At 55.7% G+C, this 12,207-nt stretch overlaps 1 protein-coding gene across 2 annotated transcripts; it reads right to left on the bottom strand.

The window, feature by feature from the left end:
* Positions 1–3,148: 3,148 nt before the first annotated feature.
* On the bottom strand, positions 3,149–12,106 carry LOC131585143 (bactericidal permeability-increasing protein-like). 2 transcript variants are annotated; one of them, XM_058850940.1, is made up of 15 exons: positions 11,949–12,106; positions 10,885–10,999; positions 10,029–10,157; positions 9,443–9,598; positions 8,997–9,060; positions 7,032–7,095; positions 6,497–6,588; positions 6,154–6,330; positions 5,885–5,944; positions 5,589–5,756; positions 5,234–5,301; positions 4,978–5,020; positions 4,577–4,640; positions 4,018–4,094; positions 3,149–3,429 (listed from the first exon to the last, which is right to left on the bottom strand). In XM_058850940.1, exons 1-15 carry the CDS (start codon positions 12,061–12,063, stop codon positions 3,382–3,384), a joined length of 1,440 nt encoding a protein of 479 aa, XP_058706923.1. In that variant the 5' UTR covers positions 12,064–12,106; the 3' UTR covers positions 3,149–3,381. The 2 variants fall into 2 exon arrangements, with proteins under 2 accessions (XP_058706923.1, XP_058706922.1); XM_058850939.1 differs by having other exon boundaries at positions 9,443–9,601.
* Positions 12,107–12,207: the final 101 nt, after the last annotated feature.

Consider the following 12,207-nt stretch of genomic DNA (forward strand, 5'->3'; position numbering starts at 1 on the left):
GACAGCACTTCTGAGGCCTGATATGTCACAGCTCTTGTCACGATGGCTGGAGATAGGGGCAGGAGCTGAGTGCAGCCAGGCAGGTGTGAGGGGACAACATCCCTGAGCCCCTCCAGCCAGGAGAGCTGGGCTGGCTGGTCCCTTCTTGCAGGACAAAAGTGAGGGAAGAAGAAATGCTTCAGTTACTTTCATTTCCTGTTGGGGTCCAAGCACAGGAAACCCACAGCTGCTGATGCAGGCAGATCTCATGCAGGATCCAGGGAAGTCCTGACTGCCAGAGGCAACATCCTAGAGCCAGGAGCTCATGGGCTGTGCTCCATTTCCTCAGAGGTCCTTTTGCACAGAAAGAAACATCCAAGAGCAGAGGAGAAAGGCAAAAGGCCAAATCCACACTCACAGCCTCCTTGGCATTGTGACTCTCCCTGTCACCCATCATCAGCCCTTAGCTGGGTCAGGCTCAGTTTGCAGCAGGAGCTCCCAAACTTCCCATGGTGACAATCCCATCTCTCTGAAGACCTGTGTCAAAACAACATTCAAGGAGTTCAGGAGGAGCATGGGGGAACCAGAACTGTTCCATAAGGGGAAATGAAATTTTCTAGGGAATAATGCAGAGAGGAAGCAAAACCAGGAAGTCTTGCCCCTGGCTTTGAGCAAATTTTGAAGTTGAAGTGAAAAAAAGCCTTCAAAGAGCTGAACTCTGACCAAACACTACCGTGTTTGGCAAGGAAGAGCCAAAACCACATCTAAAGCTCAACACATGTGCCGATCCCGGGAGTGCTTCCTGCAAGTGGTGACAGAGGGGATGGAACATGAAATCCTGCCCTGCCTGATCCCGCCCTTTGGACAGGTAAAGGCTTCTGCTGCCGAGCTGCTCTGCCTCTTCTGGGAGTGTGGGGTCTGCTCCACTGGGGAAAGGCTGGCTCCCCCAGGCTGCTGGAGAAGGAATGGGAATGGTCAGATGGGAACCACGAGCCCAGGAGAACAGGAACTTGCAGGAGTCCTGTGCTGTTGCTGTCTTTTGCCCAGCACTGCAGGTCAAGACCCCTCTCTCCACTGTCCGTAAGCCACCCCCTGCTCCCCAGGGCAGGAGTCACTCTGGCCCCACACGCTCCTCAGCACGTGTGGGCAGTTCCCCATCCTGTCCCAGCTCTTTCCACATGTCTCTCATGATGCCATGGCTCAAGCCACCCTGCAGCCACGTGCTGGGGCTACCCAGGGACAACAGGAGCTGGGTCAGGGCTGCAAGCAAGCACACCAGCCATATTTGCTATCTGCAAGGAAATCCAGACACATCTGTGTTCCCTGGTGGCACTACCAGCCCGGGAATTCCCCGGGCAGCTTGTGCCAGTGCCAGAGGAATGATTGCTGCGGCTCTCCAGCTTTCCACTGGCAGGTGTATGTGGGCTGGGGAAGTACCAGGGAAAACCTGTGGACTCAGCAAGAAAAGTGAGAGCAGCGTGGCTGGGTTTAAAGAGAACTTGGAAAGAGAAGTTGTCAGCCCAAAATAAAACATCCTTTACCCATTTCCACACAGGACAAGTCTATTGTCACCCACAGAACTGGGCTGTGGTCAGGACTTGTGGCAACTGTGTTTGGCCCTAGACCAACAGGAACTTCAGCACAGAGAGGTTATGGTAGGCATGCCTGCCAATACATCAACCAGCTTCTCCCTGTGCAGAATCTCCTCCTTAAGCCTCTCGGCCATGCATCCTGCCAACAAAGGAGAAGCGTTCTCATGAAGCAGGGCCTGCCCTCCGTTACTCCTGAAGCCCTTCCCAGCTGCTTTCACCCCAGGGAAGGGCAGGTGCTGCCAGTGGGATACAGGAGACCCAGCACGGCCGTACCCAGGATCCCGATGCGGAGCGGAGCACGAGCCTGCGGCCGCCGGGCCTTCAGCGCCTTGAGGTGCTGCAGACGGTTCCAGATGGCCTGCTCGGCCTTCTCCCTGGGGAGCCAGGACAACTGGGTATTCCAGCTGCTGCTCTTGAGCACAGCCCCAGCCTTAAGCGGCCCAAGCCCTTTGTGAGGAGAATTCAGCTACAGGCGGGGAATCCAATGGCAAAGTGCCGTTTGTGGTGTGGGGATTATGTCTTGACTTTATCTTATCTGCTATCACTTTGCTTGCCTGAGAGCATCTCCACTGCAGAAAGACCACAGGGACTAAGCTCTTGGGGACAAAAACTACCTTGGCTACAGCATACAGACGGGCTTTGGAGGAAAGACCGGCAGGGGACGCGGCGGCCCCGCCGCTGCCTCCGCCCCTCGGCGCCGCGTTCCGCCCCTCTCACGTTCCGGGCTCGCCCCGCGGCTGGGCGGCGCCGCCGCGGGAATCACAAAATCACAGAATTAATTAGGTTGGAAAAGACCTCGAAGATCATCGAATTCAACATGTGACCAGAATCAGCATGTCAACTACAGCAAAGCACTGAGCGCCATGTCCAGTCTTCCCTTAAATACCTTCAGGGACCGTGACTCTGCCACCTCCCTGGGCAGCCCATTCCAAGATCTAATGACCCCTTCTGTGAAAGAATTTTTCCTAATATCCAACCTAAAAGTCCCCTGGTGTAGCATGTCCCCTTGTCCTATTGCTGTCTGTCTGGAAGCAGAGCCTGACCCCCACCTGGCTGCCCCCTCCTGTCAGGGAGTTGTGAGGGTGTGAAGGTCCCCCCTGAGCCTCCTCCAGGCTGAGCCCCCAGCTCCCTCAGCCTCTCCTGGTGCTCCAGCTTCTTCCCTGGTTCCCATGCCCTTCTCTGGACATTATCCAGCACCTCCATGTCCATTTTAGAGCGAGGAACCCAGAACTGGACAAAGGCCTTGAGATGTGGGCCTCACCCATGCCAGGGGGACAATCCCTTCCCTGGTTTGGTTACAGGCCATGTTGAAACAGGCCAGGATGCCCCTGGCCTTCTTGGCCACCTGGTGCTCATGTTCAGCTGCTGTTGGACAGCAGGGCAGGGCCTTTTCCACTGTGCTCTTTCCAACCACGCTGCTCCAAGGCTGGAGTGAAGGGACAGGCCAGTGGGACACAGGTGTTCCATGGTGCCTCACCATGGCCATGGAAACAGCCAAACCAGGCGGTCTCCACCCAGCTCCAGCTCCCATCTGGCCCTGTATGGCCAGAGATGCAGATAGTGACACCAGCACGATAGCCCATCACCAACACCTTTATTGCTGCTCGCAGGGAGGAGGGGATGGGTAGGCCCAGGTTAGGGCACCCCAGCTCATGGTAGCACCACGTGAGGCCCCATCTGAGTGTCTGAGCCAAGGCAGCAGTGCAATGCAGTGGCAGGACTCCTGGTCTTTGGCTCAGGCAGGGGAGCATGGAAGGGCAAGTGGTGAATGGAGCATATTTTGTGCTGAAGGGCTCTCATCACCTTATTTTCATGCCCGGGGCTGGAAGTGAACATCTGCTCCAAGCAGCATGAAATTCTGGGAGAAAGAGAGAAAGCACTAGGCTGATATGGGCCCTGGCAGCTGCATTCCCTAGCACCAACCACATCCCTGAAGGGGAAATGTGCCTACCCCTGTGCCTATTTTGCCCCATGGCAGGCTCTGGAGATATTTCAGAGCCACACCTCACTATAGCTTTCTATTTGGCATCCCCATGGTGACCCCACTATGGGGCGTCCCCACCATATGGACTGTCTTGGATCCCCTAGACGTGGTACAGCTCCTTCCATCAGGACAAGCAGGGGCTGCATCCTACCAGGCACCACAGCATCCATCCAGGCAATGACAGCCAGGGAGAGTGGGGATTTGGGGCTGACACTGCTAAAAAAATGTCGTGGGAAATTCAGACCCCCCCATTTAAGAACTGGAGAAGGATGTGGTGCTATCCCAGACTCCCACCATGCAGTCAGGAAAAGCACAGCACTGGTTTGCAGCTGAGAGCACCTTTTCATCCATCACTTCCCAGCACAGCTGGGGGAACTGAATTTGGAAGCTGTGCTGGTAGGCAGGGCTTTAGGGACAGCAGAATGGGCTCCAGCTCATGGGCAGGTGCTCCCCCTCACTCACCTGGTAGAACTTCATGAGGGTATTGGAGAGCTGGATCCTGTCCAGAAGGGGCAGAGGGAAACCCTCATCTAAACGGGCTGGAAAAGACAGCACATGTGTCTACATTGTGGTGGGAATGGGAGTCAAGGGAGCACAGTGCACACAGAGGAGGTGGCCACCTCCTTCCCCCAGCCCTTTCCTCTCCCCCACTGCTCCTGGGGCAGGCAGAGGAAACTCCTCCCAAGATCCACAGAAGGGCTGCGTGTTGTGCCCTTGGCCCCTGCAGCCACCAGCCCTACTCTGGTCTGAGCTGCTGGCGAGGCAGGAGAAGCAGGGATTTGGGGAGAGGGTCTGGAAAGCATTAGGATATGCACAGGGCTCATTTTTTCCATTGCGTTTGCTGCTGGGAGCCTGTCAGAGCAGCAAGAGGCTCCCACTGCTTCACTGCCGCCTCCTGCACGCACTTTTCCCTGGATCAGCCTTGGCAATGAGGATTTAATTAGTGAGTTGGGACCACTTGGGTGGAGCAACCCGAGCGGAAGGTGCTCCAGCACCCCCATTCCCCCCAGTAAATTCTCACCATTAAGATGTGGGAGCAGGGTACTGGAAGTCAAGGCGTTCATTAAGGACTGCATCATTCGTACCTGGGGATTGGGGAGAAGGGGGGAGAAGCTTTAGCCTGTGGGCCAGGAGACATGCAGGCACTGGAAGATAATTAGGAAAAGAAGATGAGGAGCTGGGAGGGGCACACATTTTGCCAGAGACCAGCAGATTTGTCTGGCTGCACTGGCAGGGCAGAAAATGTTGGGGTGAGAGCAGCGACAGATCCTTTCCCAGCCTTGCAGGCTGAGGCAGGAGGTGGCTGCAGGGTCAATGTGGGGTCCCATGTTGGGAAGCAGTGTGCAATGAGCCGTCATCCTGGCCCCCAGCAGGCTGCCAGCTCCATGCTGGGGGCTCTGGTCATGATCAAGGCTAGCTTACCTGGAAAGTGCCAACAGCTGAATCCTTCAGAGAGAGCCTGATCCTGTACAGGGGCAGAAGTGGAAGATGTCACAACAGAGGGAGCAATTCCACCCATCGATGGCCATGCACATCCCACTCCCTCCAGCCCCAGCTCATTCCCTCCACAGCAAGCCCACATCCCTAGGATCTTCCCATTCCCTCTCTGTTCCTGGGCACCCACACAGAGGTACCCCCAGCCACCCCCTGCCCAGACAATGGCTGCTCCCCTCTGTACCTGCCCACATCCAGGCTCCCAACTATGTGGCCGGATCTCACGTTGATGACAGCGGACACGTTCCCTGTCTGGGGAGAGAGCACAGAGCTCTGGCAGTGCTCACCCCACCTCAACCCAAAGCAGACACCTGAGGGAACGGCTCTGACCAGCTGAAACACACCACTACCCATCCAGGGGTGTGTTTGCACCTGGTATTAAACCTGGCATTTGCCAGCTCAGGAATTGTTCACTTGCGGACACTCCCATTGTGCCTGGACAGAAACCTGGCACCTCCCCTGGCAGGATCTGGGCAACAGGGCCAGGCACAGCTCAAACTCCCTCCTGCCCCATTGCCACAGGCTGTGTCTGAACTCACCAGGCTGAGGAGGAAGAGAGGAGCCAGGCTGGAGTTGGGAAGGATGGCATAAGCCTGGGCATCCACAATGGGCTGGAATGAGATTCCTCCTGGTCCAATAGTCAGGAATGGAGCAGTGGGAGCAGACAGCCTGAACTTCATTGGCATGTTTGGGTACATCTCCTCCAGCTGTGTGGGAGCAGGGAGGGGATGGGAATGATGGCACAAACCCCCAGTCGTGAGGGAGAACACCTGGCACAGAGCAAAGCCTGTGTGTGCAAGAGCTCTGGGCAGGCAGGTTGGGCCACACTGCTCACCTGGGGAATGAAGGCTGAGAAGACAGAGGTGTCCAGTTTGAATCCCACATCCTTTGGGATCTGCAGGGAGAGGACTGTCACACTGGGGCAATGTGGCACAGAGGAGCCCATGGTGAACCCTCCTGTCCCCAAATGCTGCCATGTGTGACAGCCCAGCCCCATCCCACAGCCTCCAGCTCTCCCACTGCGGCTTCTCCAAGACTGCTGCTCCCAGAGCACCTCAGCAAATGGATCCTCTTTCCTGGCCCTGTCCTGCTCGTGCCACTCACCATGGCCTCTGTGATTTCAAAGACCAGTGCCCCAGCCTTGTGGTAGGCAATGCAGGCTGTGTTGAAGAAGTAGCTGGAGGCTCCAAAGTAAACCATGCGGTCGTGATCCGGGGGGAGGGCCAGTGGCGGCGGTGAGAAGGGGACGGTGGAGCGATGGGCCAGGGAGTAGAATTCACCCTGGGAGGATGGAGAGACATAGAGAAGGGTGTGTCCCAAATAGCAGTGGGACTCACCTGCTGACTCAGGATGGCAAACAGCATTTGTAGCAGGTACCAAAACCTTGGTCCCACCTGCCTGTGGCAGGGCATTGGCCAAATCAAGTGTCCCCAGGGCCACCTCTCACCTTCAGGTCTGCATCCAGGGACTGGGCAGTAGCTCTTGGGGGTGCCACCAAGGCGTAATCAAGCCCAATCTTGCCATCTATCCTGGCTGTGACTGAAAACACAAGGAAGAGAGAGAATAAGAATGGCATGGTCAGGAAAGCTGGGAGCAGATGGCCTCTGCTGCTGTCTGGACAGTGCCATGCCTGGGCTTCCTGGGCCTCAGCTCACTACCAACTGCCCCTATGCTTGCTTCTGTTTGAAAGCAAAAACCTCCATTTTTCTCCTCACTTTTTCACAACAATCTCCTGGAGCTGAGGATGGCCTGAATCCCCCAGCTAAATCAGCCTGAGCCCCTGCCTGTCATTGGGTGCAAGTCCCAAAGGGAACTCCACAGCCAGACAAGACACAGAGTGATTTGTCTCTGCTGAGAAGATGCTCTCCAGCTCCCAGCTTGGGTACTGGAATACCAGGAGATGGACACAAGGTAAAATGTTTCTCAAGACTGGGAAAAGCTAGGAAGAGCTGCTCCTAAAGCCACTTGCAGCCCCTCAGTACCTGGCAGGGTCTGGATATATGTCTGGAGCTCGTTTTGTACAGACTTGGCCACGTTGTCACAGACCTGTGGGACAGAAAGGCAGCAGAGATAAGTGAGGGCATCAGGGTCACAGCCCCAGCTCCGAGCCTCAGCCCCGCTCCCTGCTCCATGACAAAGTCTGCTTAAGTGAAAGAGCACACAGTGATGATTGTCTCCTTTCATCAGGCAGCACATTAAGTGTCCAAGACACAAGCAGGGTTTATACCGACAAGCATCTGCTTGCAGCAATTTCCCCTCAGCACAGTTCAGCTCTGGGAAGAGCCCTGGAAGGAATCTCATGTGGTCCATGCAGGAATGAACCGTGCTGAGCAGCCAGGACATGGCCAAAGCCAAGCAACTGAGAGGATTAACCCACCCTGCAGGGGCAGGAGCACTGACTGCACTGAGGCTGAGCTTTGCTGAGCTCCTACAGCTTTGTGTGCCAAGACAGAAGAGTGCATCCCTCTGCCTCTGTCATCCACAAGTGAAGCCCTGGCATTCGTGGGGATTTTGTTGCAGGCTCACTGCTAGCCTGGGAAATTTACTGCAGGGTACCTTCTTGCAGATGGCTAAGGAAACCTGCACAAGCTCCTTTCAATGTTTTCACTGTAACATCACAGCAACCATGGGCAGGATCTGTCCATCATCTGTCTGACTGGGCATGCAGCCCACAGAGCTGATGGTGAGATGCAGCGCTGCAGAGGGGCAGTGACCACACTGACAGAGATGAGGAGGAGGAGCAACAGAGCTTTGGGCATGGCCTTAATGACAGCAGGTTTCAGCTCTTTGCTGTCCCCAGTGATATTTTTCTTTCTGTGCTGGAAATGCCCCATCGCTGCATGTGAGGATGTTGCTGGAGGCAGAAAAATGCAGCCCTGGTCCTAGTGACTGGGATTTCTCCATGACCTACATTTCCCTGTGATTTGGATCTCCCTGTGAATGGAGTCCCAGAACTGGGGGGGTACAAGAACTTCCCAAGCATTGCAGGAATAGCAAGAGGCAGACACAGGCTGCCTGGCCTTGCTTGGGGCCCAGCTGTGGCCAGTGTGCTGCTCAATCCCTGCCCCTGCCCTCTCCTGTCCATTGCCCCTCACACTATCACTCCACAAAGACAATGAAGAACGTGTGTGGGGCAGAGGGAATTTGGAGGAGGACCAGAGGGCAGTGGGGTCCCTTTGCAGTCCCAGAGCTGTTCTCCTTCCAGGGGATAAAACAGCAGAAAAAGCCTCTGTGCCCTGGTATCGCTCCTGCCACCAGACCATCTGCCACCACAGACCCCAAGGGGATTTGGGAAAGTTGTTGCATAGAATTGGGAATAGTGCCTGGGCAGGATGGGATCTAGTGCAGGAGTGGGATTTGCCTGTTCTCCAACTGCCTCCTTCATGAGCAAGGTTCACATCCAGAGAGGCTGTAACTCATGCCAGTTATCCTTGTAGTAATTATTGCTAACAGCTTGTTTCCATGCCTTGTTGCGGGTCTCCTGCATGTCAGTGTCTGTACCAGGCAGTGGTACCACAGCTCCCTGATCCCCCTCAGTAAAACAAAACACCAAATGTCTGAAAATCAGGAATAAGAGTTTCCCCTCCAGTGCTCCCCAAAGCCCTCCAGAATATGGCAGGTTAAAGGACAGCTCTGATCAGGTTACAATGAGTTTGGCTGAGACATAAGATCTAATTAACTGACCACATGGAAAGAAAAGTCTTTGTTAATTAGGAACCACTTATGCTGGGCTTTGGCAAAGGCTCCAGGTTTCAAATTCAGTCTGAGTCACACTATGCTATGGAGCCTGCAACGCCCATTCCTTTGGTTTTTTACTGAATTGGCAACACAGCTGTGTGCTCTGGCTGTAGTCTATCCCTACATCTGATCCTTCCAGCACATCACCTACAAGTGAGGGCTAAAGACCACCAGAAAACCCAGGGCCCTGCCCTCCACTGTTCACATACCTTGCTCTCTAAAATCTTCCGCAGCCTGGACTCAATAACACTGTGGAACAGGTTGTAAAGCCACCTGCAGAGAGACACAGAGGGAAGCCCTGTCTAGCTCACATCCATACTGCAGAAGCATGTGCCCAGGAAAGGGAGACCCTAGAGATGCAAGACCCTGGGAACATCATTCCCACACCAATTTGGCATCTGGCTTTGCCCCAGGGTTTCCATTTGCAGACTCACTGGTAAACCACAGAAGTCTGGTGTCTGCCTTAACCACACCCATCCCCTTTAAATGTGCAGCCACAGCAGGAGAAATTCAGGCCAGATTTAAGAGCAGGCAACCTCAGATTTGCCAATGGCCTACTCCTTGCACCAGGGCCACATTCCCATGGCAGAGTCACATTCCCATGGCAGGTGGGTGAACACACAGAGTTTCCAGAACTTCCAGTGAAGCTACATACCCAAGCCTGCCCGAAAAAAGCACTCGGACTTTGGAGATGCGGGCACTGCAGTCAGAGGTGCTGATGGTGGGCTTCCCAGTTGCATCACTGCCCAGACTCAGGAAAATTTTGATGTAGACATTTTCCACCTTCAGGTTAAAAGACCCATGGTCCCGGCTGCTGGAAGAGGGGGATGAGAAAGGAATGTTTGTTAATGCCAGGGCCTGGTGAAGACGCCTCAAATCAGCTTCAGGATTAATCTATGTGGATCAGTCTCCCCCTTTTACAGTGCATCCAGAGGAGACTGGGAAAGTGTTTAAACTCAGGGGAAACAAATTTCACTGGCACATCAACTAGGAGAGGTAACCTTTAAATAGAGGGGAGTGAAGGCAAGTAGGGGTGGTAGAAGAGAGACCTGAGGGTCCATGTATAGCACCCCCATCATGTGCCTTGTTCCTGCCTCCCACCCTATTTTATCCATCATATCTGGGTGAGCAAAGTGACAGCTGCCGAAAACACAAGGGAGAGCGAGAGAAGAAAAAACCTGTCCAGATCCAGAGAGGGAGACACAGAGTGGGTGCCTGAACAGGCAGACCTGACCACTTACACAAAGAAAAACTTCACCCGCCAATCCCCATCCAGCTCAGCAAAGGCGTTGGAAATGGAGACCTGCAGGCCCACATTGGAGATTGGGGTAATCCGTGTGTATGGCAAGTGGAAATCACGAAGGCGCAGTCTAAAAATATATGAATAAAAAGAAAAGTCATGTTACAGTGGTTCCTTGCTCCCAAGTGCAAGACAAGGGAGGGAGGGAGGGAGGGAGGGAGGGAGGGAGGGAGGGAGGGAGGGAGGGAGGGAGGGAGGGAGGGAGGGAGGGAGGGAGGGAGGGAGGGAGGGAGGGAGGGAGGGAGGGAGGGAGGGAGGGAGGGAGGGAGGGAGGGAGGGAGGGAGGGAGGGAGGGTGAGCAGGACAGAGTGGAGTCACTACACTGGCAGTATCCCCAGCTGCAGTTCTGTTGCTGCAAAGCTATGCCTGGCAGGGACACACAGAGCAGAGCGGCACCTTTGGGAATGTGGCCCTTGCAGCCACCCACAGCAGCTCCAAACGCTGCACTGCAGGAGCAGAGAGGCACCCAGAGCAGCAGGGAGCTTGCATTTCCACACGGGCTGGGCTCCTGCTCCACATGGGAACGTGTGCCCTGGTCCCACAGGCAAGGCCATCTCCACTACCCCGGCTTTGATTGCACACAATCCACCCATACCCAGGGGGCTGTGACCCCAGTTCCCTTTCTCCCCATGGGTAAGGAGTGAAATGGGAACATACCTGCCTGTACCAAGGATAGGGCAAACATCTCAGGGAGCTGAGGAAGGGACAGGATGGTCCTCACTGCTCCAGGGGCTCCCCACCCTCCCCATCCTTCCTGCCCCTTGCCTAGGTGGCTCCAAGGCACTGGCAGGGCTCACCTGGAGAGCTCATAGTGTACTTTCCCCACGCGCAAGACACGAGAGTCACCCGAGATGTCTGGCAGCTTCAGCTGGGCCAGCTCCTTCTCCAGGATTTTGATCCCCTGCTCGTGGGCTGAAGGGACACAGGGAGAGCATCACTCCCACTGCCACAAGAGCTGGAGCACACACTGAGAACGCAGCAGAAGGATCAAATGAAAGATCCAGGTGATGCTGCCTCCCAGGCTGTCTTTAAAGCAAACCTCCGTGCATAGAGCCCTGTGAGCACACAGGCAATGCTGCCTGGTGCCCTGCTTGCAGCCCCAGGGGAAGGTGGTGGCCACAGAAAGGAGAATGTCCCAGTCCTCACCCTCCAGGCTGCCAACCGGGTGAGGTGTGTGGGAGGTCCGAGGAACTGGGCACTCCATGCCCATTGCCTGCAGGCAAAAGTCGAGGGAGTAAAGGTCCCAGGGAGCAGCACGGCATCAGTGGGTGCTGCACCCTTGACTCCATCTGAGAAGGGGAGTCACGTTCTCTCCCACACGGCTGGCAGAGCTGCCTGGTAAATGAGCTGTTTCTCACACAGTGTATTTCAATCCATAACTGCGCTCTGCTGGAGCCAGGGCTCTGCCTGCTTCGATAAAACCAGCACGGGGCCCATCCATCTCTGTCACTGCCCCACCCCAGAACTCCCCAGCTCCTTTCTCCTCTGCAGCTCCCTCCTCCAGGGTTCTCAGCTCAGCTGCCTGGACGTGCTGTGGGACCAGCACTCTCCTGCTGTGCCGGCCCCCGACACTGCCTGGCTGCAGCTCCCTGAGACTCCACAGTGCTGACCCCTCTGCAGATCCTCCATCAAGTTGTGGGGTGGGGGGCATGCAGGTGCAACAGGGGAAGCCCTGGAAAATGGTGCATTTGGCACCCCTGTCCTAGGATTTCCCCATCCTGCCCCTGTGCTCCTCACATGGGCACCCACAGCCAAGGATCCCCCATCCTGCCCTGGCACCCTGCACTTCTCCCAGGGTACCTGGCTCCACACCTCTGCCACCAGCACATCTGTGAGGAGAGAAATCAGAAGCAGAACCCACCGTAGTCCAAGCCTGCCTGGGTGATCCTCACCACGAAGCCGGGGTTGGTGGCTGTGGTGAGTGCCAGGCACAAGGCCAGTGCCCCGCAAGCCACTGCCAGGCTCTGCACTCCCATCCTGGCTTCCCGCAATGCTGGGCTCGGCTGGGCTGGGCTCTCCCTGGCCACACCACCTTTATATCCCTGCCAAAATGGGAACTGCAACTGTGGTGTTCAGAGCCACGGGGGGCGTCCCCGGGACTTCCTGCTTGGCCACTGCCC

Source organism: Poecile atricapillus, chromosome 15 (genome assembly GCF_030490865.1).
Source record: "Poecile atricapillus isolate bPoeAtr1 chromosome 15, bPoeAtr1.hap1, whole genome shotgun sequence".
NCBI classification, from domain to species: Eukaryota; Metazoa; Chordata; class Aves; order Passeriformes; family Paridae; genus Poecile; species Poecile atricapillus.